Genomic DNA, 27945 nt, shown 5'->3' with positions numbered 1-27945 from the left:
TTTAGACCATGTGTGTGTGTGTGTGTGTGTGTGTGCACCTGATGGGAATTTCCTATCTATGACTTTGATGAATTAGTAATGTTCAGCGTGTGTCAGAGGTCATTTATGTTATGTATGTATGAAGTATTCCTTTTTTTCATCAAGCATGTGGCCAGCCCTGTGAGTTTATGTGTGTGTGTCTGTGTGTGTGTGCGTGATGGGAATTTCCTATCTATGACTTTGATGAATTAGTAATCTTCAGGGTGTGTCAGAGGTCATTTATGTTATGTATAAATTATACCTTTTTTCATCAAACATATGGCCAGCCCTGTGTGTGTGTGTGTGTGTGTGTGTGTGTGTGTGTGTGTGAGAGAGAGAGAGAGAGAGAGAGAGAGAGAGAGAGAATGTAAAGTGTGAATAGAATCTAGAGGATTGCATACACGTGTGTGTGAGCAGGTCCTTCAATGTCTTTCATGTCCTTCACAGCATGTCTGGATACTGTACACACCACATTCATGAGATCAGACTACACACAGCACACACAACTCTACTCTTTAGTCATTACAACTGTGTATTTATATTTATAATTACAGTGGTGCTTGAAAGTTTGGGAACCCTTTAGAATGTTCTATATATCTGCATAAATATGACCTAAAACATCATCAGATTTTCACACAAGTCCTAAAAGTAGATAAAGAGAACTCAATTAAACAAAACAGACAAAAATAGTATACTTGGTCATTTATTTATTAAGGAAAATGATCCAATATTACATATGCGTGAGTGGCAAAAGTATGTAAAGCTCTAGGATTAGCAGTTCATTTGAAGGTAAAATTAGAGTCAGGTGTTTTCAGTCAATGGGATGGCAATCAGGTGTGAGTGATCTTCACATGTTCATCTTCACAACACATGTTTGTTGAAGCACACAAGTCGTTCTACCAAAGAATGGTTAAAGAAGAATAAAGTTAATGTTTTGGAATGGCCAAGTCAAAGTCCTGGCCTTAATCCAATAGAAATGTTGTGGAAGTACCTGAAGCAAGCAGTTCATGGGAGGAAACCCACCAACATCCCAGAGATGAAGCTCTTCTGTACTGAGAAATGGGCTAAAATTACTCCAAGTCGATGTGCAGTACTGATCAACAGTTACTGGAAACCTTTAGTTGCAGTTATTGCTGCACAAGGGGGTCACACCAGATACAGAAAACAAAGGTTCACATACTTTTGCCACTTACAGATATATACTACTGGATCATTTTCCTCAATTAATATGATCAAGAATAATATTTTTTCTCATTCGTTTAATTGAGTTCTCTTTATTTACTTTTAGGACTTGTGTGAAAATCTGATGATGTTTTTGGTCATGTTTATGCATAAATATAGAAAATACTAAAGTGTTTACAAACTTTCAAGCACCACTGTAATTCCTTACAGATCTAATATTATATAAATGAGTGTAAGATGATATTAATTCATACACAGCAGTAACCCATGATTAATAACAGCTGAGTGGTATATAAAGATCCTATGATTTCATCTTATGTCAGGTTTCTTTAGAAATATCGAGAACATTTTAAGACGTTAGTATTATTAGCTTCTGTCATTCTGCCATTCAGTCTGAACCCAGCCTGAAGCGTACAACACTAAGGTCATGATTTGAATTCTATGAATTATAATGAGTGCTTACTCTATTCTTCACAGTAGCAGGACATTTAGGTTTCTTACTTTGCTTCTCGTTGGTGCAAGAATGAGCTCAAAATTACAAATGTAGTTCCATATCTGATTCATACCTCCATCTTCATCTTCAACATCCAACACTGCTGTTACAAACTCCTAAATAAAGAATTGCATTGGACTAAAACCAAATTAATTATATGAGTCATGAAATGTACATATTTTGCGACACAAAATGAAATCTGTGTATCAGGAAATTCAGTTTGTGAGAAAAAATCAAGTTGTTAGTTACAAAAATTCATGGTTTCTTTGGATAGTTCAAGGTTCCTAGCTTCCTAAAAGGATTCTGCTTCCCTTTATGGAACGCTCGCTGAATGAGAACCACTGTCATCTGGTTCTACAGAGAACTTAAAATGCTTTCTCAAAGGAACAACTGAAGAACCCTTGCTAGATGTAATCGTTTTCTCTAATTTCTCTCAGTGAATGACTTTAAAATGATTTTTTTCTTTCTTTCACCTAATAATTATAAGAAACACTGTATATTCATTCTTTTGTCCACAAAATGAAAGGTTGAACTGTCAGTTCTGGGTGTGAGATATATTATAATTAGTATTTTTGTGCTCAGAAATAGTGTGGTGCCTTGACAGTATTGTTTACAAAATGTAATGGCATTTTTTTTAAAACAGACAAAAGATAAGAAACTTCTTGCCTTTATTTGTGCAATTTCATGGACAGAATGAATTCAGAATGCAATCATGGTGCACATGGTGTGTGTTAAAGCAAACAGCCAGGGTTCTGCTCCTACTACTAGATAAATTATTCAATTAATAAGCATAATGAAGCCGTGTGAAAATGACGCTCGGGTTGGGAATTCTTTTGGGAGAGAGAGAGAGAGAGAGAGAGGGAGGAAGTGGGACAGTTACTTGTTCAGTAGAGCCGAAAATTATGTGCCTCCAAGACAGCATCAAGAGGAGGTGGTGGGTGGATGAGGTTTGTTTAGTAAAATCACAGTCTGTGTTTGTGTGTGCCTCTGTGTGTGTGTGTGTATGTGTGTGTGTGTGTGTGTGTGAGTAAGAGAGAGAGAGAGAGAGAGAGAGAGAGAGTGAGAGACTGAGACATAATTCTTGATGCACAAAACGTTTCTGCTCTCAGTTAAAATATGGAAATGTAGATGTGTGTGTGTTTGTGTGTGCATCTGCATGTGTTTATGTCTGCATGTGTGCGAGTGTGTCTTTAGCTGCATACATTTATGAGCATACAAATAGTATATGGCTTGAACTTCTCCTCGAGGCTCTTTGCATTTTTGTTCAGGTGACAGATGGGGAGGGATTTTAAATAGACGCTTAAATGGCTGCAAATGTATTATACAGTATCTTTTAATTATAACAGCTAAGTAAGATCGAATTCTTTTCTTCTTTTGAATAAATGACTAATTACAGTACAGAACCTGATATATTATAGATCACATATAATGCGTATAATCAGTTGCAAATTTTTACAGAAGGAAAGTAGTTAAACCATGTAGCAAAGTCAGTGTACTCTAGATAAAGCCCTAAAACTGTTCATTGTTCTCCAGTGATCTTAACGACAGTTCTAGTGTGTACATAAAATCTCTTTCTACTTTCTATATATGTAACTTTCTATAAGTACAGAGTGAAAGGAATAATGTGCAGATTGTTGCAGGGTGTTATTGTATATCATTAAATCCAACTACGGGATCCAAGACCATATCTGGAACACTAGGAAAATCTGTGAAGAGTCAGAAACTGACTGTGACAGATGATTGATAGGAGCAGCAGTAGTGTCTGGCTGACGCTGGCATCGTTACTCATAAGTCCACAAATATGGCATGTGTTCTCTGAAAAAGCAGCGGTGCCAACACTTCTGCATTCATCTGTCTCTGCCTTTCTCTCTCTCTGTACCTCCCTTTTACTTTCCACACAGGATCTTCTCTAATCTGTAGGTGTTACTATTAACACATTTACACTTATGTCTCTACTGTTAAATGTCCATTTCAGCTGAGAGTGAAAAAGCGTGGATTTGTGAAAGATCAGCGAGCTCAGTTTTATACTTTTAACCTGAAAAATTATTCTACTACTCTCCTTGACTTGTGTGCATTCACACAAACCTCCATTCCATATTATTCGTCTTTGCTCTGTCTATAATGCATGTTCAGTGAGGTGTGTATGTGCCTGTATAGATTATGGGAAGACAAATCACTGTCCTCATGGTTCATTTTTCATCTCTCCATCAAATATTTGCTTCTTACACCAGTTCTCCCAGATCAATGAATATTGAAACAGTCTGCAAAAGTGCTTAATCTTTCAGGAACACATCCCAGGCCATGTAAATGTTAAGCAAATGTGAATGATTACAAGCGTGATCACAAACATGCCAACAACGTACACACGGTCTCATTTCTATCAAAGAGATAAAATCATATCCTATGCTTACAGCCCGTTTTCGTTTAGCTACAGGCTAATAATTTATCAAGATACAGATTTTATGTTTAATAATTTAATAGCATAAGTTATGCAACACTTTGTGCCATGATTGTGTAAGATGAGTAATAACACTTTGGAAGTTTGTGTTGACATTCAATAAAGCTTTGGCAGCACATTCAGTATTTCAGTACATATCACTTTTGTCATGTGCTCATAAAGAAAAGCTAAATCTAGCAATTTAAACAGCTATAACCATTAACCATTTAAAAAAAAGATATGTTTTTTTTTTCTTCTAAGAGTATAAACATAAATACGTGCGCCGCAGACTACACTTTGATTAAGATCTTTCATTCAACCTGGTGATATCAAGTTCTTTATTTTATTCAAATTTATAACACTAATAAATACTTAAATACCAAATAAACATCCTTAATTCCTGTAAGATAAAATGTATTTTCCTTTAAAAAAACAACCTTAAAAAGTAGGAATGGCATATTTTTTTTGCTGTGGGTATCTGAGGTTAGGATTAGAGCCATTCTTTTATCTTATCGTTAATGATATTTTGAGGTTTGAGGGCTAAGCTGAGCTCTAGATAAACTCTACTGTAATGTGCTAGACTGTCTGCAGTAGTGTGACTGAGAAAAGCCTCTCTCACCCAGTATGGCCAGTACTGTGTTGTCCTTGAGCACCTCCATGGAGCCTGAGCACACAAAGTAGATGGCCTGCAGGGCGTCACCCTGGCGGATGAGGAACTCTCCGGGTGCGCAGAACGACGTCTTAATGATAAGCGAGAGCGAGCGTAGACACCCGCGACTGGCCGACTCGAAAAGCGGCAGCTGCAGCAGCTCTTTGTTCAGGTGCATGGCGATGTCTGCTCGTAACTCATCAGGGAAGTCCTTCAGCAGCTGGGGGGAGGACGGAGAGAGAACAACAACAAAAATGAGTACTTCAGCTAAGAAAGTTAAGGCTTTTTTGTAGCTGTTTAAGAGAGAAAGTGGTGTGGTGTTTGAGAGGAAGACAAAGAATATCCAATAATAACATTTAGGATTACAATGTGAAGAATATGTATGGCAATTTTTATCAGAACAATGTTTAAAAACCATGCGCAGTACATAAAGCCTTTCAATCTGAAGACAAAAGCACTCAATCACCTCTATTTTGTGAGAAGTTCACTGATTTTCCCGGCACCATTTTATCTCTAAATTGAACACTCACAAGATGTTCTTAATTTTTTAAAGTTCATAAAATAAGTATACAACAAGGAAAGAGAATCTGCTGCAAAGATTATATGTATAAAAATCCATAAACAAAAGTACAGTGCCCTGTTCTCAGGTATGATCGTCATTAAAATTATTTGCTGCCAGCTCCCATATCATTTATTAAAGGAAAAAATATCCACCCTAATTAACATGTGATCTTTAATGGCCTCCAAGATTTACTGGTAGTGGCACTGGTGGGATTAATCCTTGCGTCGTCTCTACCTACAGGCAGCGATGCAGCAGCGCTTTAGTCCTTTAGTCCTTTAGTCCAGCACTTTAGTTGTCACCTCCTTAACTGTACATTCTGCTCAAACAGATCATCACTTTCATGTTAATACCACTGTGTTTGCCATCTCATAGTCGAGCCGAGTCTCTGCTGTGACTCGTATTAGCTGCTTTGTATTCTGGAACGTTGAGTCCAATGTGTGCAGTCTCCACTACTTCTACAGTGGATTTCTCATTAATATGAAATTGAATGTCAATGGAAAACAGTGAGTGAGAAAATAAACACTTGATCTTTTGTTTTTAGGAGCTAATAGCAAAACCTGACTGTTACTACTTACTGTATTCAGTGTGTGTCAGGGTGGAGGTTTCCTTTAACAAGTTATCATCAAAATGAGGTTTCAATACACCTCACACAACAGACATTCATTTTTGAACATTCAAACTAATAATAAGCTGTAATTTGTGCATAAATGAAGTTGTTTCTCCATTGGCAGGAGAATGATTGATGTGAATGTGTGAAAGAGTGGTATGAAGACAGTGGCTTGATTTTAGAGAAGACTAAAGGAGCCTTATGAAATAGAGGTAAAGGAGGTGCTGGGAAAGTTGATTATGTGGGAACACAAGGGAGACTGAGATATAGAGAACAGGTGATAGAAGGAAAAAGGTGAGAGTAATGGTGATAGACAGTGATCTTCTGTAGAAAAATAAAGTACTTTACAAAAGGAAGGAAAATGCCAAGCACAAAAGAGCTGAAAATGTGAAATCTGTTGCACAAATTGAACTTTCATAACTGCTGTATTACAGGAACTAAAAGCGTGGCATGCACAAATTGGTCAGAATAGCTCTCACAAAGTGAGCAATGAAAAGTTATGTAATGCCAGTCTACTGTCTACATTGTAATGATGCTTTTTTTGAAATGAAATGAATTTAAATTCATTTTTCATATATGTTAATAGGATAGAGGGGTCATTAAAGGGATTAGAGGGGTCAAAGTGCTACTGAATCCAAACTCAATTGTATCCTGTTTTTCTTGAACTGGAAACAGGAAGTGCTGAACACAAAGCGGAGAAGCCCACCTCACTGACGTCGATGCCATTGTTAACAGACCACGTGGTCTGAAAGCACTCCAGCATGCGCTGTTCCAAGGCCTTGGGCAGTCGGTGAACGCGGATGAAGTCCTTTAGGTCTTTGGTGCGTGTGTGGTAAAGTGAGCGGCGGGAGTACATGCGCTGGATGATGGCTGTCACATTACCGAAGACTACGGCGTGCATCAGCGCTAAGAGAAGAGAAACATATGACAGGGATAAGTAAGATTCTGACAGTAGGTAGTGTGCCACAAGGCAAATCATGTAGGCTTGTGTTAAAAGACTCCCCCTTCCATGTGTTCTGGAAATCAGCATTATCATTATCATAATCATCATCCTGATAGGGATCCAACAGGGACCGAGCCACATATTGCTCACATAATCCTTACACTTTTAGAGCAGTTTGACTGAAGCATTGCAGTGGAGGGATGTGCTGATCCCATTCTTGATGTAATACTGATGTCAGTACTCTGACTCTGGCTAATATCTGATACTGATCCAATACTGACATCCTCACAGTAACTGAGTCAACAGTCAAAGTTCCTGTTGAGAAATGTCACCATGCTTTAAAACAAATTGTGTTCTGTTAGTTATGAAATATTAGTCAACCTAACTTGCTAAATGGACACAAATCCCCATAGCCACGCTCCAAAATCTAGTGGAAAGTCTTCCCAGAAGAGTGGAGGACATTATAACAGTAAAAGGGAGACAAAATCTGGAATGGGATGTTCAACAAGCACATATGGGTTTGATGGTCAGGTGTCCAGAAAAGTGATAGTTAGTGGATCAGAATGGAAAACTTGTAACATCTGATCCAATACCAGTTCATTATTTTAGACCAGTATCATCTCTTTTAGCAATACGCAGTCTTGAATTGGTATATCCTTAATTCTTGTAACATTTTTTTTTTAAATCAAATGATGTTTTCAAGTTCTAGTCATTCCATTTCAACAATAGATTATCTGCAATAGAAAATCTGCAATAAAAAGACACCAAAAGAAACTGCGCTGCCCGCTCTAGTGTGACATAAATGATTTCTTTATGCCTTTATTTAGCTCAGTGGTTCTCAAAGTGGTGTCCAGGTCAAACTGAACCTTGAGTGTTCTGTTGGGTGTAAAGTTTAAGAAAAAACAACTCTGTGGCTTCAAAAATAGAGAAAATATTATTACATTGTGTTTAAATAATGTTCAGGAAATGAATCCGTACTGAGGGGGTCTGTGGAATTTATTTTACAGTTAGCTAACTGTAAATAAATTGAAAATGGCTTTCTTACTTCAATCAGTGTATTTTCTGGGCACCTCCAAACAACCAATTGAGAGAACTCAAAAGATACTATGAAATCATTCAAAGTCTACCTTCTGACCATGAATTTCATTTTGTCTGGCTTCCTCTGAGTTGTGGTTATTATAATTGGCTGTGCTGTAAAGCTGTTGAAAAGCAGTAGTCTGTTATTCAAATCAGTGAACACACATGAGTAGGTGTATAGATCTCAGACTAATGAGCTGCAGGTATTAGTACAATTGGAGGTGTGTGTGTATGTGTGTGTGTGTGTGTGTGTGTGTGTGTGTGTGCTTGACAGGTGATGTGCTACTATTGACTGTGTTACAATAATTACCAGTGTGTACTTGCTTGTTTTGGTTATAATGTGGATGTTTATGACACTGTGTGGTAGCTCCATTGCCTGCTATGAGCTAAAATGGGTGCGTGCAAGTGTGTGTGTGTGTATGTGTGTGTGTGATTCCTGCATGTGGGTGGCCCAGCAGCTGTCAGCTGGATGGGAGAGTAATGGTCTCTAGTGATCACATGTGGTGGCAGATTCAGAAATTTTGGTTTGTGTGTCTCGCCCTCTCAGCTGCAGCGAGCTCTCTCCACCTCCTGCCTGCCTCTGAGGACATGATCCTAAAATCAGACCCACGCTCTCAGAAACACTTCCTCCTCTCTCAGGCTCACATCTCAAATAGAACTTTATTCCTGCACCATGAGCATTGTACGCTTCATTATACCCCACTTTATACTTTTCTCAATCCCTTACACTCAGAGTAATTTTTCCCAATTTCCTTCACACTTGCTAATTTAACCTTTGGGGATAAGTAGCTGATCCATTGAGCCCGATGTGTTAGAGGGCAGGAAATCCATACAAAGGATACTGCAGAGACACCGGAAGAGGGAAACACTTAAATAAATGGACTGTAATAAGTTCAAAAACTCCTACCTATTTCTGCATACTTGTGCAGCAGTGCAGTATTACTCATATAGTACGGGATTACAGTATTCCTCCTGTAGTAGCTATTCTTACTGTAGTATATTAACCTATTCCTGCTATAGCACCCTCTTAAAGACACCTACTATTTAGTAGCCTGTTCCTCCTGTAGTAGCCTATTACTTTGAAGCCTTTTTGTCTTATATTAGTTTATGCTATAGTAACTTTTCCTTAGTAGTCTACTCCTCTTTCTTAATAGCATATTCCTACAACACTATCTTATTTCTGCTATAATAGTCGATCTCTTTTACAGTAGTCAATCTCTTAGTCAAGTATTCCTCCTTTATACGCAGTAGCAAATGCCTGTTCCTCTTATGGTAGCCTATTCTTCCTAAAGTAACATTATGCTAACAGTATTCCTTAGTAACCTTCCTGAGTAATCCATTCGCTCCTTTAGTAGCCCACTGTTTCTGTGTGTGGAGTTTCACAGGTTCTCCCAGTGTCTGTGTGATTTCTACACACCTCTCAAAAATGTCCATAGCTGGATTGGATATGCTAAATTGCCCCTAGGTGTGAATGAGTGTGTGAATGTGTGTGTGTATGTGTGTATGTGTGTTTGTGTGTGTGTGTGTGTGTGCATGGTGCCCTGCGATGGACTTGCATCCCACCCCATCCCGGCTGAATCCCCAGGATAGGCTCCAGAGCCACTGTGGCCCTGATTTAATGAAATTACTGAAGATGAATGAATGATTGAATGATAGTAAACTTTCCCATTCCTCCTCTAATAACACATTCCACCTATTCCTTCTTTAATACCATATTTCTCTTCATCCTTTACTAGCATTCCTACTAAAGTAACATACTCGTCCTGTAGTGGTCTATTCCTCATGTAGCAGCAAATTCATATTGGTGTAAAAATGCACAGAATTCTACTTCAATATGATCCAATACAATACAGTGGTGTCCTGAGTAGATACATCTGCAATACAGCAAAAATAAGCATTGCCTAAATATGTGTCTTAGGTTTCCATTCCAGCTGATTAAAACGTTCAACATTATAACAGTACAATAACCGAAACTTAATAATGACAATTTTTGCCTAATCCATTCAGACTCTTAGCAGCATATAACCACACAAAAGCTGTACATTAGAATGTAACAAAATTAAACATGTTTAGCTTTCACTGGTGTGACTCACAAGGGGGAAGAATCTGAAGCCCAGGGCATTTCTTATTCTATACTACTGTATTCCTCCTATAGCAACATATCCTGCCTATAATATAATATTCCTCATATGGCATACTGCAGCTTTCCTCCTATAGTGTCTTATTCCTCATATAATATACTACAGTATTCCTCCTATAGTATGCTACAGTATTCCTCCTATAGTATCCTATTCCTCCTATAGTATCTTATTCCTCATATAGTATACTACAGTATTCCTCCTATAGTATCCTATTCCTCCTATAGTATCTTATTCCTCATATAGTATACTACAGTATTCCTCCTATAGTATCCTATTCCTCCTATAGTATGCTACAGTATTCCTCCTATAGTGTCCTATTCCTCATATAGTATACTACAGTATTCCTCCTATAGTATCCTATTCCTTCTATAGTATGCTACAGTATTCCTCCTATAGTATCCTATTCCTCCTATAGTATCTTATTCCTCCTATAGTATGCTACAGTATTCCTCCTATAGTATCCTATTCCTCCTATAGTATCTTATTCCTCATATAGTATACTACAGTATTCCTCCTATAGTATCCTATTCCTCCTATAGTATGCTACAGTATTCCTCCTATAGTATCCTATTCCTCCTATAGTATCTTATTCCTCATATAGTATACTACAGTATTCCTCCTATAGTATCCTATTCCTCCTATAGTATGCTACAGTATTCCTCCTATAGTATCCTATTCCTCCTATAGTATACTACAGTATTCCTCCTATAGTATCCTATTCCTCCTATAGTATGCTACAGTATTCCTCCTATAGTATCCTATTCCTCCTATAGTATCTTATTCCTCATATAGTATACTACAGTATTCCTCCTATAGTATCCTATTCCTCCTATAGTATGCTACAGTATTCCTCCTATAGTATACTACAGTATTCCTCCTATAGTATCCTATCCCTCATATAGTATAATACAGCATTCCTCATATAGTATAATACAGCATTCCTCATATAGTATAATACAGCATTCCTCATATAGTATCCTATTACTCATATAGTATATTACAATATTTCTCCTATAGCAACATATTCTGCCTATAGTATCCTATTCCTCATATAGTACCCTACAGTATCCCATACTATAGCAATATATTCTGTCTATAGTATACTACAGTACTCCTCCTATAGCAACATTCCACTATGTATTTTATCTGATTACTCTTGCAGTATACTATTCCTCCTACTGTATCCTATAGCAAATACACTACTACCTTGTTTCTGGGCTACTGCTCGTCATGTGTCTTTCCAGAGTGGAGACTTCACCTTGAACTTGGTAGAACAGGAGTAGCTATTTTTCTTTTCCATGGACAGACCTGGACACTTACTGCACTCTGTAATATTCTATAATTATTTAATGCTCATTGATTTTTCAATCATTCATTATTTAATTCCAAAAGAAATGCCCTTATTTAATCAAAGGGACATCTTTCATCCCTTTTTCCTTTTCCATCTAAACCTTAATAAATTTAGTCAGAGCAAATGGGAAAGTCTTTTGCATATTAAGTTTCAGACTAGGGATTGGTTATCACACAGTACTGGCAATTTCCTAATTTACATTAATGAATACATGCACAGTGAGTGCTTAACTGTTTTTTTTTTAAACCATTAGCAATCAGTTAGCCTCTGCATGAATGCTTTATACTCTTTGTAGACATAAAGGTTTTGTGCCTGCTGAAATGGTCTGAGAATAAGGCACTCAGAGCACGGCCCATGATAAGTGAAATCAATAAATGATGTGGCTTAATAGGAAGCGTGGTTAGAAGAAACACTCTTTAATTGGAATGGATGTCAAAGGAAAGCATGGTATAAATGCAAATGTGGTTGAATGAGGTGCAGAGGTTAATAGCCACTGCTGCTTAGGGAAGTGTACTCTAGTACATGAAGTACAGCATGCTGGGATTGAGTATGTGCAAAGACAAATGTAGTCTAAAAGATATTAGGAAATAAAGTAGAAAGCACCCAAAGGTGTGGTATGCAAACCAACTACAACTTTTGCTGTGTAACAGCAGATGGTGACATGATCCTCACTAGTCACTGGTGGAAAGCAAGAATCAAAAGCACATGCTTCTGCATATTCATGAGGCCAGCTCCAGGGGGTGGGAGCACTTAATGAGCTAACTGAATATTCAAACGACTCCAGGCGATAAAACACCATCACGCCACACTGCATAGTGCCCTCCCAACACAAATTATAATAATGATCATAGAGAGCATGGCAAAGCATTTGTGCACAGAACACACACATTTCCCCAGACACATGTTGAGCATACGCAGCTTTCCCCACAGCCCCATTAAAGCTTTAGACAGATCTGACACGGCTGAATCTGAGAGCAAAATTTCCCTAAAAGCGTATCTTAAGAGCACTTGTGAGAAGTGTTTCACACAGTAAGTGCAGCTTTAATTAGCAACACAATCACATGAAAAGGGACCATCATGGACAGCATTGTTTTAGGAAATGTTCAACATTGCTCATAGTGTGAATGTGATATCTAGATGCTAAATTTGAATAATAATGCAAGGCAACTCCAGCAGATGGGCTTAGCTGGATATGTGAAACAACCTTCTTAGTTCATTTTAATTTACTTCTCGTAGTTTCCTGTTTTGTACTGAAAACAGGGATGTTTAAAAGTAAGACAATTTATATCTTCACCTTCGAAATCCTTCTGAATATTTGTTTATGGACAGCATCTAGTGTGAATAATTACAGCCTAGTGGACACAGAGAGAGAGAGAGAGAGAGAGAGAGAGAGAGAGATTTAATTGTACTCAGTGAACAGTGTTTTAATAGACTTGTCTTCTAGCTACAGATAGCAACAAAACTGCTTCTGGTTTCACCCTCTAACTATGAGTCAGCAAGCCATCTGTATAATAGAGTACATCACAGAATGTCCAACAACTGCAGATTTGATTTGGTTATGATTATTTTTTCCGCTCTGTGGCAATAACAGGGGTTGAACATGACCACACTGACACACATACACAACATGTTCCACTGTACAGTTTTAAGTTAATAAGATTATGGAAAAGAGAAATGTGTTTTGCTTTGCTTAAAGCCTTGCATACACCAGTCCAGTGTTCTCCAAAACCAACAAACTCAAACACTCAAACACAATAATTGATTATTGTGAAGTCTATAGTATGTTTCCTGATGGAAAATGTTGGAGGTTTGTGTTAGACAGCACTCTGAACCATCATCAAAACATCAACTGAGGGAATATCTATTGGAAGAACAGTGTTCTTGCCTCCAGTACAGTTCGAGAGGCCTTTACTGAAGCTGATCTGGCAGTTCATGGTGGCCCTACACCTTAACAATACACTTCATATTGACTTTTCCTTTACTTCATCACTAGTTTGCCAGTTACTGCAGCCCTTTTATTAACAGTGCAAAGACTCTCAGGAACGTGTCTATCAGTTTTTCCTTCCAGAAAAGTCTGGTTAGAATGGGCAATTGAAGTGAATGCTTTTCAACACTTCAGGCTGGAAGAACACTACATATGGCTGTTGTAGGCATTCCCTCTCTAAAGTGCCCTGTAACATGTGGGAGAATGAGGCAGGATGCAAGTGCAGGTACCCACTGTCCGTAATCCACAAATCATAGTCAAAACACAGGCAGGCAATAACAAACACAGATAAATCATAATCATAAACAGCAACACAGATGAGGAGCTAAACTTGGAATATAATCTTGGAAAGTAGGAAAGGCTCAGGAATGCACTATAACACTAAACGAGACTTCACCAGGATACTCAGACACAACAAGGTATAAACAGACTAATGAATCAAGAACTAACACAAAACAGGTGGACACAATCGGACAACAAAACAATGACAGGAAAGGGGTGGAAACAGGATTAGAACACAAACCAAAACAAGTGCGAGTATGTGGCACTTGTCACTATGGGAACCCGTGAGGTGAAGGGGGAATCCTATAGAATGGGCCACACCACCAGTGTTGCTGCTAGTCTACAGAACCAAAAGTGACATCATATTGTTGGTTATAAATCAGGTTCTAGTGCAACCCTATTGCTTTCTCACCTCCAATCAACATGGTGCAAATGGAGAAGATCTTCTCAGAGTCAGTGTTGGCTGAGACGTTGCCAAAGCCCACACTGGTCAGACTGCTTAGAGCAAAGTAGAGTGACGTCACATAGGAGCTCCGCACCGAGGGGCCACCAACAAGTACTGAGCCACCGCCGCCTGACCCCGCCCCTGTCCCATTCCACTGGCTGAAGTTCGCTGCAGAGTCCTGCCCAACTATATCACTGCTGGAGGAGTTCCACTGGCTCACGTTGCCACTCAGACCATCCAGGTTGTTGGGCCGCAGTGACTCTGGAAGTAGGGATGTGAGGGGAGAGAGGGAGTATGGTGTGCCTAGACGTTTGGCCAACTCATGCAGCCAGCCTGAGAGAAAAAGAAAGAAGTCACGTGAGAACAAGGTAGAATAAACATGATGATGCATTACATAAAAGCAGGGCTACATGAAACTTACAGAAGTTTTCATGACAAATGACATAAACATAAACATTTTAAGTCCTATTCCGTCAGGAGTCAATTTTTATCGCAAGTTGACATAACATCAAACTCAAGTGAAATACTTTTTTATGTAAGGTTCTGTTATCACTACTGACTCTGTAGCTCAATACATTTCTTGCTTGCCAGACCCATGTAATGTTGAAGATGCGACATATCAATCATAACATGAGAGAAAATACACCCACGCATAATGTAATGATATTGTCACAGGATTTCATAAAATATTGTATACATTATAAAATTGAATTACTTTACTTTTAGTACTATAAAAATTATGTACTATAATATACTTTACTTTTAATTACTTGTAAGTATTCATCAGAATTATGGGACTTGCTTTACTTACTGGCCAGAGAAAATGTACATGACTCTGCAAAGTCAATTGTCATGGCATTTTAAGATAATAATAGTCTGTAAAGTTTCATAACGCAACTAATGTCAACAAAAATCTGCCACTTGTATTAGGTGTGATGTCAAAGCAGCACCAAAATCGACATAAACACTTTTTTTGTTATAATAGCTTATTAATTTTACAACAACATTTTATAAATGTTTATGTAGATTTATGTCAGATGTTAAGAAGGGTTAATGTAAGTTTCATGAATGTCTCCATTACATAAAGTTTCACTAAAAACATTCTGTATTTTTGGCCTTGAGTTATCATGCATACTATTATCAAGGAACAACTGCAAATTTATTTAAATTAACCACTACAGTGAACCTGAATAAATATATATTTTTATCAGAGTATTTATATTTTTATGGCACGTCAGCTGCGTCCTAAACTGTTGAAGCCTATGAAGTCCTATTGACACTTTCAAAAGAGGTTATACAAGAACGTGCCTATAATCTGCATTCTGCCAGTGCTTAAGACAAAGCTTGTTACTGTTACCTGTGTTACTTGACTCTAAACTTCAAATTATTCACCACTGACTTAAGAAAACATAATTTTAGTTTGCTACAAAGGAGCAGCACTTCTGAGTACTAGCATTTACTCTAAACTCATGTTTAGTTGCAGCTCTCATTTGTCTTCCTGCTGATTTCTGGCCATTTTGTAGAGTCTTGCAACACTTGTGTCACTATCGGCTGCATCGATAGCTCTATGCTTTGATCTGGCTCACTTGTAAGTGGGTTTGGATATATGGAAATAAATGCCCACTGCAGTTATGAAGCCTGATTCTCAAAAGTATCCCTTCATTTCAGCAGTAGAGTTGCTGCCCCTGTCTGTGGTACTGAACTGTTCAGAGTTAGCAGTGCAGCTGTCACTATCCTGAGTGCTGAACTCACACTCATGAACACATCAGTGCTCCAGCAGAGCTCTAACATCCTGGCAGCACAGCACTGCACCTCAAAGTGTTGCAGTTTGTCCCTTCTGGCTTGAATCTGTTTGCCAACTCCTCAATCCGGATAGATTAGATCCGTCTCTCTCACTCTTTCGGTCTGTCAATCTGAAAGGTTCTAGCTCAGGCAAAGTGCAGCATGGTGCCACATCATCCAAGACCTCTGACGCAATATTCTGAGATATCATACTGCTTAAAAGCACTTGTCTATTACTGACAGAAATGAGGAAGGAGGGAAAGGGAGAGCAAGAAGGGGGAGGACATTTTAAACACTCTCAGTACACACACATACACATTCTGTCACTTAGCCTTCTGCCTTCTTTATTACTGAAGCCCATCAACAACCATTTCAGGCTTAAACATGCAATTAACACACAATCTGCTGTGTGCTTTCTTCCCTCATTTACATACACAGCAGCTAATTTAAACACACAGAAGCAAATGACAAGGAGATGGCAAAAAGTAACATCAATTCAAAAGAAATTCATTTAATTTGGTTTCAGTTTAGCCTCTACATTTTCTTACATTTACATTTACATTTATGGCATTTGGCAGACGCCCTTATCCAGAGCGACTTCCAATAGTGCTTTGAAGTCTATCAAAAATACATTCTGATACTGGCTCACTAGGTCACAAACTAGGAATTACCATCAGTCCAAAACTCTGTTGGGGAGGTGATTTTTTTTTTTTTTTTTTTTTGTGAAAGTGCTAATTTAAGTATTTTATGAAGAGGTAAGTCTTTAGACGTCGTTTGAAGACTGCCAGTGACTCAGCTGTTCGGACATCTAGTGGAAGTTAATTCCACCACCTTGGTGCCAGAACAGAGAAGAGTCTCGATGCATGCCTTCCTTGTACTCTGAGAGATGGTGGGACCAGTCGAGCAGTGCTAGAGGATCAGATGGAGCCTGGTGGCGCTCGAGGTATGATTCTTTACATCATAACTACTCATTTTCAGCTGTCATCACATATACGCAAGCAGTATCCGAACTAGGCAGAGCTTTCATCGTCCACTAGTTTTTCGCATTATATATTCATACAGAAAAATGTGGACCACAGAATTATAGCATACATACACTCACCAACCACTTTAACAGGAACACCTGTACACCTGCTCACTCATGCAGCTATCTAATCAGCCAATTATGTGGAAGTTGCACAATGCATAAAATTATGCAAATACACATCAAGAGCTTCAAATAATGTTCACATCAGAACAGTCATAGAGTTTACAGAGAAATGTGTGAAAAACAAAAAACATCCAGCAAGTGGCATTTCTGCAGACAGAAACGCTTTGTTGAAGAGGTCAGAGGTGAATGGCCAGAGCTTACAAGAAGGCTCAAATAAGCACTCTTTACAACAGTAGTGATCAGAAAAGCATCTCAGAAAGTGGGGTGGATGGGCTACAATGGTGGAAGAGTACTTCAGGTTCCAATCCTGTCAACCAAGAACAGGAATCTGAGGCTGTAGTGGGCACAGGCTCACAGAAACTGGACAGTTGAAGAATGGAGAAAGACCATGCCACGAGAAGAAGTTTTCACCTGCAGAACTGCCACTCACTGGATGTTTTCTGTTTTTCACACCATTCTGTGTAAACTCTAGAGACTGTTGTGTGTAAAAATCCCAGAAAATCAGCAGTTTCTGAAATACTCAAACCAGCCCATCTGGCACCAACAGCCATGGCACACTGATGTACCTGAGATCATATATTTTTCCTTTCTGAGATTCTGGTGTGAATGTGCAGTACAGTGCAGATGTACAAGTGTTCCTAATAAAGAGGCCAGTAAATGTATATAGCATATAGCAAATTGCCTGGGTTTGTTTTGGAGAAAGGATCTGCAGTCTAATCTAAATTACTCTCTAAAGCTGAGGCAGACACTGGAGACAGACAAACAAACAAATCATAACAGAGGAATATATTGTGCTATATATTATGTACACTTTTCATTATCTTAAAGAAAGGCAAATATAAATGATGAAATCGATGCCTTTGTATGTAACTCATATCCAGAACAAAAATCCTGAGAGAAATAATTTTCATTTAGTATGCTGAATGAAAGGGAACGCTGCCAACAAGTGCTTAGCATATGTAAATTCCTCAGGACTGATGGAATATCATCACAGACATCTCCTTCATTAAGCTTATTGAAAAAAATAACACCAAGAGAATGTCATCAAGGCTGATTTAAAGGATCGAAAATATAAGACACTTTAAATGTATTTAACATTTTTAGGTCAGTACATAATTCCATCTAAATAGTTAGACAGACAGACAGACAGACAGATAGATAGATAGATAGATAGATAGAGAGATAGACAGACAGACAGACAAATAAACAGACAGACAGACAGACAGATAGATAGATAGACAGACAGACAGACAAATAAACAGACAGACAGACAGACAGACAGATAGATAGATAGATAGATAGACAGACAGACAGATAGACAGACAGATATATAGACAGATAGATAGATAGATAGATAGATAGATAGATAGATATTTGTTGTATTTCTCATGTTCCCTGATCCTCATTTTCTCCTCTCTCCTCTCCATGATTATGTATAAAACCATAATGGTGACAAAAATAGAGCTTCTTAAATCTTATTCTTTCTGCCTTTACACTCGAGGTGTGACATGAAGTTTGAAAGGCTTCTAACAAAAGTACCGCACTCTTCCTCTAGCCTTCTGAATGTTGTATTTGAGAGAGACGTGCAAATTCATTTCTATTTCTGAAATGAGGTCGGTTTGTTCCTTGCACATGCAAGAGGAAATGTAATAAAGCCTCACAATGGTGTGTCATGTTATTAGGACCATTCATTCTGTAATGATCATGGTGAGTATGAAACATCTCGGATACTGCTGGAAGTGTACAGAACAGTGCACTGATTTAAAACCCCATACATGTAGGCTCAAGCGTAAGCTGATTGTAAGCTTCAGGAGCCAGTTGCAACAGCTAAATGTATGTTTGATTGTAATTCAGGGTGCGAAGTCGATATTACATAACTATATAGAGTTTAAATCTAGCGTGGTGTGGAGTTTTGGCTGCACCACAGATGCTTAGTTACACTGTAACTAGTAGTGTGTAAAGTAATCAAAACTTTATTGCACGGATTTCACCATCACCAGCCAATCAGAAACACAATCCAATACAAGATCGAGATGTGTCAGGACACGAGGAAGCGGTTAAAGTCCATCTTTTTTTCAGTGTAATACATTTATCTCATTATTTATATTTGCCCATAGTTAAATGAACAAAATCAAAATGTATTGTACTGTAAAACAAAATGCTGACTAATTTATCCATCTTGTATTTGTATTTTGTACTGATATGCACTTGTTCTCTTCTGCTGCTTGGGTTCACATGCAACAAAATTACCAGTATCATATTGCATTTATAATAATTAAAACGTTTTCTGGTGTATACTCCCTTGCCAGTGTCTCAATTTGATGACATTTTAGACTACCTGAGGAAAAAGCTCACCATGCTGCCTGATATAAAAAGAGCCTAGCTGTTCCATTTATATGATCCACTACAGAAACTGCATTTCTGCGAGGTGTCCATGTCAGATGATCTGATCCTAGACCATAACTATCCATATGAAGAAAAAAATGTCAAGAGAATAAAATGCATGTATAGCTGCAGTTGTTCTTTTTCCTCTGCGTATGGCAGCACTGTGCACTTTGAACAGATTCACAGAGTAGATTTATTTGCTGCGAACATTGTTTAATGCTTTATGTTACATAACTAGAGGCTACGTTGTCACTTTGTGTAACTGTTAATTTTTAGTCGTCTGTACGTAAACGTAGTCGAACATAGGAGTCATTTACATCTACATTCAAAGTAGGCTATGATAGAACTTAGAAATGTACGGGATATATTAATGCCTGTGAGTATTGGTGCATGAGTTTTTAAATATTTCTGGCAAAGTTAAAAAGTTATAGCTTAAGGCTATGACCATGGCAACTAGAACTTATCAAATTCCTCACGGAAGTACACTGTCAAGTGGTACATGTTCATGGGTGAAAGTGTTGGTCATTAGTTAGAGAAATATGCAGTAAACAACATTAAATAAATCCCTAAGAATTGCTCATTAAGGACAGAAACTTTCAGATGCTAATCTGGAACACTAATGAGATGCATATTAGTGCAGACATACTGTATACTGTATACTCACCAATGTCCCAGGATCCAGGCATATTATTCTCGATCTCACAGCGTCCAATAAAGTACCAGACACACGCCATCCAGTGAGCCAGCAGAGCAAACATTGACATGAGCAAGGTGAGCACCACGGCACTATACTGCGAGTAGCGCTCTAGCTTCTGTAGTAAGCGCAGGAGTCTTAATAACCGAACAGTCTTTAGTAGATGAACCCCAAAGTACTGCAGACATAAAGAACACACACAAATTAGACTGAAATCCTGCATCGGGTTATTATTACTGTGTATTCTGTTATGTGATGTGATGTACCTCAATGTTTAATACTGGCAACAGCACATGCTGACATTTATAGCAAGAATAAGCACTGTTATTCTTACTAAGTACTAAGTACTCTTATACTGCAAAAATAAGTACTATAGCAAGTACTGGTTTTTACAGTAACCTTGACAAATCCAGAAAAGAGAAAAAAACTCACCACACTGACATTGAATGCGTAGAGCAGGTCAAAGGGTAACGCAGCGATTAGGTCCACAAAGAGCCAGGTGGTGACGTAGTGCACGCAGATGGAGCGAGCATCGTACACCACCTGGCCTGATGTGCTCACAAATGTGGTGCGGAAGTTCAACACAATATCTGCAATACATAACACAATATCAGCTTAGCCCTTGTGTTAGTTCTATTACACGTAAATATTACTTCAGTGTCTGGATCAGTAATGTTTTCCTTCCACTTTGAGATAATAGCCATGGGCAAGGGCTCATCAAAGCTGAAACAAAGCTAATACACAATATTTTTGGGGGAAGTGATCTATTCTCAAATCTTAATGAAGCCATAATTGAATGAACAAAGAAAACGTAAAAAATAAAGAAGCTTGAAGTCATAAAAGCACGGTTGGTTGTGTGCTGTAAATATTAGATGAATTAAAAAATGCAAAAAGTACTTTGTGTTTGACTGTAGAACTAATGAGGAGTTAATGACAATCTCATTAAATCAATGTTTTGACTGGGACTTGTACAGTTATTAAATGCAGCAGAGCTTATTCGATATAAATCTCAGCTCCATTGAATAGTTTTGCCTGTTCAAAATCAGTTCCAATCATTTATTTATTTTGGTGCTATGGTCTCCATGTCCTTTCCACTTAATAAACAATAATATAATAAACAAAAACGATTTCATTCATTTCATGCTGCCCTTGTAAAATGTGAAGGCAGATGAGGTAAATGTTCCAGAGTAACAGAGGCTGTGTGTCTTACCTAGCATAAAAAGGATCTCCACCAAGATGTCGCTCACACTCGGTGGACTTCTGGGTGTTGTTATCTCGTCACGTCCACCAACCACAGTGAAGCATACGTTATAGGGAACAGTGACTGCCACATAAAAGGTGGCTAAAAGAATCAACCAATCCCAGCCAGCCTTGAAGGTACCGTAATGAAGAAGGATAAAGCGGGACTTCTGAATGGCTGCTACCTTGTACTCGGGGATGGGAGGCTTCTCGCCAAACATATTCTAAAAGAAGAAAAGGACAATAGCATTATATTACAATATATTGGAGTAGCATGTATTTCTTTTTTTTTCCAGGTCACAGTATATACATCTGTAATTCAGTGTAAGTCTATGATATACTCTGTTTTTATCGCTCTGCTCTCTGGTCTCAGTTTGGTCTCAAATTTTCTGGAACGCAATTCATATTCACTTACACTCAAATCCACTTTCTTAAAGAATGCACTTTAGCGCCAGATTCATTTACAGACACTTTATTATCCTCTCTGTTTCTTTAGCTTGGCATCATGTTCTGGTCCACATGGGGATCTCAGGTAACACAATAAACATAATAATATCTAAATATCTGTAAATCTCTCAAGTGGCTTAGGGTTGTTTTGAGTGTAAAATACAGTTTAAACCACACATAACCATGAAGAACAAGTGAGTTCACCCAAACCTTTAAACATTTTACTGGATGAATAGTATCTTATATACATAGCATGCATAAACAGGCCTTCGTTTTCTCTATCTTGAAAAGACTGCAGAATCAGTCCATTACCCTTGAGGCCATGTTGTGCAATGTCTCTTAGAAATGAGCTTGGTGTGTCTGAGCCATTGGTCTCGATTTACTTCATACAGCTTCCATATGTACAATTACACTGCACTCTGTGGGAGTGTGTTTATAGCAGTCTCTAGACTTGTTTATTAGACCAGTGGACAAGTATGTTTTTTTATTTCTTTTTCTAATTGTTCTAAAATGTACTGTTTGTTACATTCAGCAATGTTGTTCTCATTATTTGATTTTTCCTTTGGCTGAATGCTAAATGCTGTATTAAGGCATGTCTACTGAATGGTTCCAATCTAATGTACGTTCGACGGGCTTAAGTAAAAAACAACAATAATAATTATCTTAAACTTTAAAACTTATGATTTTGACTCCTCAAATTATGATGTTGACTCCTCATGATTCTCTTATTGCTTCTGTAATTTCATCTGACACAATTTTCCACTTCTGTAATTGCGATACATGTGATACAAATGAAATAATATACTGTACACTAAATACTATTTATATGCATTTTTTAACTAAACTGTTCAAAAATATTTGAATGCATTTTATAGGAATTTGCTAACGCTAACTACAGAGAAAACTATCCATAATGTTCATTCACAGAAGGAGAAGTGTACCACGTGTGTAATATAATACATGTTAATATATGAGTTAAAATTTTTCTTTTTTTTACCATTTATTCACATAATGAACACTGCTTGTAGTGAAATGCAAAAAAGAGCAACCTAGTTTTATTAACGTTTGCTATTAATTGAGTTAATATTTTTCAAAGTACCTTTCCTCCACCTCAGGGTGAACAACTCCTCTGTGTAACAGAAACTTTATCCAAACTTTAGCACAACACAAATGAGCTTCTGTGAAAGGTTAATCACTTTGGCAACTTTGGATGAACTACTCCTTGAAGATTATACTGGTAAAGCACTTACATTATTGATCTTGAGTTTGCTCTTGTCCTGTTTCTGCAGATGTCCTGATAGCTGGTACAGCACGGCTCGGCTGCGCCGCCGGTTAGCGTTGAAGCCCTGCGGCCGCGTGACCTTGTGAACCTCCAGTCCCGTCTCCTCATCTGAGCACAAAGCACACTTTAATGCATTTCATGATTTTATAAGAAACAATCAAAACATAAAAAGTCAAAACTGACAAATGTGACATATGTGAACATAGAATATGATCTTCCAATAGTCTGAACTCTTATAAATACACGCAGTTTGCTGAATGTAGAGAAAGAAGTGTATAAAGATTATAAAGATTCTTGTTCACTACTTTGCAGTCTTACAAGGTAAGTACATGGAAGATTAATAACTGCTGCACTAATTACTGAATAACTGAAAATGACTGAGGTTATGTAACCACTTCAAACAAAGAATATGTGAAGAGCACAAGGTATTAAATTGGTTTCCACTTAAAAGCAAACTGATAAAGATAGCAGGGTGTACATTTATTGCTGTCACATTCATTCTGTTCTCTGCTATCTCGAAAACCGCACTCATCTCTGTTCTCCACCCAATTAAACACACTTCAAATTCACTTCAACTCATTCAGATTTAATCTGACCTGAAGAATATAATTAGTTTCCTTTCAAACCAGTCTAGTCCACGGTTAGTGAACAGGACAGGTGTTGTGTGTGAAGTACAGAGTCTCAAGTGTTTATAAATCAGAAAGAAAGCCTCCAGAAGGAGATCATCAGTGCTATGCAAGTACAATGCGCTCTCTCTGTCTCTTTGAGGCTGCATAGAGCAAGACAGCGGCAAAAGCTAAACAAAGGGTGCTACACAAGACAGGACATATACACTAGCGCTCATTAAACACAAACGTGAATCAGGTGCGAACAGTGACGTGGTGAGTGTCATGGTGATGTGCAGGGGCTGATGGGTATCATAGTTCTGTGCCATATATGGCACAACCAGGACTTTTGGGAATAGTACCTTGGATGTGTGTTTGTGTGGATGCTCACCCATCTCAGGACACTGCTCTTCATCCTGGTCTTTCTTGTTGTCTGTGATGTCTTTATGGGAAACGAGGAACAGCACAACCTCTCCTTTCTCATTCTTTATGGGCACGATATCCAGCAGACACCAGAACTGAGTACCTGCCAATTAGAGAGATTTTTACAGCTTCTGTAACAGCTGCTCATTAACACAGAACACAGGGGAACACGCTACAAGCTTATCACTGATACAGGCAACATGCTGGAGAAAATCCTGAATCCAATTCGTCCCTCACACACACACACACACACACACACGGTTTAAATCAGCTCTATCTGTCTGAGGAGACTGAAGGCTCTCTTGCCAGGTGTGTCTTTATTCCTTCTAATCAATCAAATATATATATATTTTATATATATATATTTATATATATATATTTTTTATACAGTCAGGTCCGGAAGTATTTGGCCAGTGATGGAGTTTTTGTGATTTTGCCTTTATACACCACCACAATCGATTTAAAATAAAACAATCAAGGTGTGATCGAAGTGTAGACTTTCAGCTTTATTTTAAGAGTTTCCACAAAAATATGGCATTTATCATTTAGGAATTACAGCCATTTTCAGCAAAGTACCTCCATTTTCAGGGGCTCAAAAGGTATTTGGACAAAGTGACATAATTCTAAATATAATCATAATTTTAATACTTGGATGAAAATCCTTTGCAGTCAATGACTGCCTGAAGTCTGGAGCCCATGTTCTCAAAACTCAAATTCTGAGTTTCCTCCCTGGAGATGCTTTACCAGGTGCTTTTCAGTTGCTGCTTGTTTGTGGGTCTTTCTGCCTGAAGTCTTGTCTTCAGTAAGTGAAAAGCTTGCTCTATTGGGTTGAGATCAGGTGACTGACTTGGCCATTGAAGAATATTCCATTTCTTTGCCTTCAAAAAGTCTTGAGTTGCTTTCGCAGTATGTTTAGGGTCATTATCCACCTGCACTGTGAAGCGGCGTCCTATCAGTTTTGTAGCATTTGGCTGAATGTGAGCAGAGAGTATAGCCCTATACACCTCAGAATTCAGGTATTTTGACAGATACAATCTGAACACAGATCACAGTAGTGCAGATCCCTGCATCTCACTTGCTGAACTAAGAGCTGCTGAAGAGATGTACAAAAACAACTGTCATCGAACAGGGCTCTAAGAGAAGGTGATGAAATTCGATCGTCTGTCATACTGTAAGTAGAGAATATCAGGGGGGACAAATCACTCTAAAACTCACTGTGTGTGTGTGTGTGTGTGTGTGTGTGTATGTGTCCATGGAAAAAAATGAGAAAAACATCTTCACCTTTGAAAACTCTGTCAAACTGAGTGTTTCAATAACACAATTGATAAAACACATACAATGACAGTATGTTTTTTGTGTGCAAAAATTGAGCTGTTTAAATCAATAAAAGTGATTTTCTTTCTAGAAAATGAACCACATCAATAAGTAAGAGTAGCTGTGTTTGATTTGTGCATAGCACACTCTTGGGCTGGGTAATGACCCAAAAGATATATCACGAAATTAAAAGACATTTTCAAGGTACATTTATTATTTTTATTACCATCATAACACATTCATAAGCATTACATAAATATTTTATAAGGCAATATTGGAGGATATCTTACGCTCAAACCTGTAAAAAGACAAAAAAAAAAAAAGATAAAGAATATTGCTTTGTCTTTACATGTAAAAGAGAATAGAGAAGATTCTTCAGTTTTCATCAATTTTAACTTTTTATAAAGTGTCCACCTGCCATCTTTCCTTTTTTATTTACTATATGTAATTTATATAAACACAGTGAAAATGCACTGCTCTTCATCTGAAGTGCTGGTGAAACCCTTATATCAGCAAAATGAATGATTTTAATATAAAATGGTAATTAAACTTTATTTAGAGCACAGATGTAAATCAATACGTATTGTTCCTATGACTTCCGCAGAGTCTCCTGAATGTGCTTTTAGGAAAAACAAATCAATAGTATGCAAGATAAGGATAACTAAAACTAACAGTGGCTATGTTTACATGCAGCCTAATAATCTGTTAATAATTTGACTGATAGCTAAGAATAAAAAAAAATGTAAACACCTTCATGTAAACACCTCAGTCAGAATAGAGTAAACCAAATGAGGACATCTGAATGTAATTTCTATCCGACTGAACGAAGTGGGTAATCCTTTTCTTTTTTTTTTTAATAATAAATTATTTAGAAGAATGATAGCTGTGTAAACATTTGTGTCTGATTACTTTCACTATCACAATCAGTGTGTGTGTTCTGTGCATATGTGTTTGGGTTACAATGAGCTCCTGTAAGAAAACACAGCTCATGTAACACAATTGATTTAACTGATTTAAATGTAATTGCGAGGTTGGATGGGCATCAATCTAATATTCTGAGGCACATGTAGGACAGGAATTTACCTCAGAAAAATGAAACAGCTAATATTCACCAGAAAGGATGCAGACCATACACACAGTAAAAAAAGGGTCAAAATTTGATTTAAAAAAACCCAACCTTTATTTCTTGTGATGTTTCCAAAATGGCCCTTTATACTGATAAGATTAGAAGATTAGAAGATTGAGATGATTAGAAGATGATTAAAGGCTTTATATCTGTTATATCGATTTTAACAATGACATTTCACGTTATTTTCAATAACCAGAGCATCCTTGTTCCTGAATGTTGGGCAAATATGAAATGCTGAGCAATTTATTGCCATCAAACACTCTTCTTTTCACTGTCTGTTTAATAATCACACTTAGAAGATGTTTTTCTGAGAAGGAAATAATTTAAAACCTGTTAACAACACAAGCAGGGCAATTCAGCAGTGCTGACTGCGCTGACAAGACACATGCTTCTCGATGTTATGCCAAAGTTGAGACTAATCCTCACTCTATGCAAGAGTATAATTTTGGATCGATTACATTACAAGTAACATGCATATGAATGAGGACTGGCTACTCTACAGTGTCCTGTTCAAGATACAGTTGGGTCCAAATGTCTGAGACCATGTCGAAACTCTGGGATTTTTTTTTTTTTTTTCATTTAAAATTGGAAATAAACAGAAGGTTTTAGAATTTTGAAATATTTAAAACAAAGTAAGGAAACTTTCAATATCTTGAATATTTAATATTCTGCACTATTTCTAGCTCCCTATTTAAATGTAAATGTGTGATATTGACCATGTTAACTGCTGTGTACAAAAGGTCAGATTTTTCTCATGCCCAATCTCTTCTATTGAAGCATGTATTCAGACGACACTCTAATGGATTCGATCTAAAATGGATCATAAGGTTTTGCACAAACTTGTGGAGTCCATGCCAGCTCGAGTGCACACTCATCACACTCATCATTCGTCATTCAAGCAAAAACGAGACATACGAAATACTAAGAAACTCTGAAATTCATGTAAATATTTCAAAGATTCTACTTTTCACTCAAGCTGTTTCTGATATTATAATTTGTAATGAAAATTGTTGTATTCAGTTAGAAAGGAATGCAAAATAGAAACATTTTCACTAGTGCTCTCAGACTTTTGGACCACACTCAGTAGATATAAATAATATTCAAATTCTAAAATCGGAATAAATTCAATGGGATTGGTGAAAATCTTCCAGTCTCATTCAGTCTACCAATAATGATACTTGCGGGCTGTTCTTTCTTCTCTGCTGCATAAAACCTAACTAGGTGACATAAGACTTTCATCAGTTCTCCATCATTCCTTTATTAAAGATTTATGCATAGCTTATTATTGTGTTATAAAGCCCCTATGTAGGCAGCATTTAAGTAA

At 37.6% G+C, this 27945-nt stretch overlaps 1 protein-coding gene across 1 annotated transcript in view; it reads right to left on the bottom strand.

Moving 5' to 3' along the window:
• The window catches only part of kcnh3 (potassium voltage-gated channel, subfamily H (eag-related), member 3), a 135449-nt gene that overhangs the window by 21175 nt on the left and 86329 nt on the right, over window positions 1-27945 (bottom strand). Inside the window, exons 3-10 of the mRNA XM_026947191.3 lie at window positions 24147-24281; window positions 23119-23258; window positions 21393-21645; window positions 20615-20772; window positions 20153-20360; window positions 14139-14504; window positions 6655-6854; window positions 4750-4999 (exon numbers count right to left, since the gene is read on the bottom strand). Of these exons, the coding sequence (XP_026802992.1) occupies window positions 4750-4999; window positions 6655-6854; window positions 14139-14504; window positions 20153-20360; window positions 20615-20772; window positions 21393-21645; window positions 23119-23258; window positions 24147-24281 (1710 nt within the window). The remainder of the gene's footprint in view (window positions 1-4749; window positions 5000-6654; window positions 6855-14138; window positions 14505-20152; window positions 20361-20614; window positions 20773-21392; window positions 21646-23118; window positions 23259-24146; window positions 24282-27945) is intronic.

Source organism: Pangasianodon hypophthalmus, chromosome 5 (genome assembly GCF_027358585.1).
Source record: "Pangasianodon hypophthalmus isolate fPanHyp1 chromosome 5, fPanHyp1.pri, whole genome shotgun sequence".
In the NCBI taxonomy this organism is placed as follows: Eukaryota; Metazoa; Chordata; class Actinopteri; order Siluriformes; family Pangasiidae; genus Pangasianodon; species Pangasianodon hypophthalmus.
Note: the sequence above shows the minus strand (reverse complement) of the source record. Positions and strands in the feature narration are given on the sequence as shown.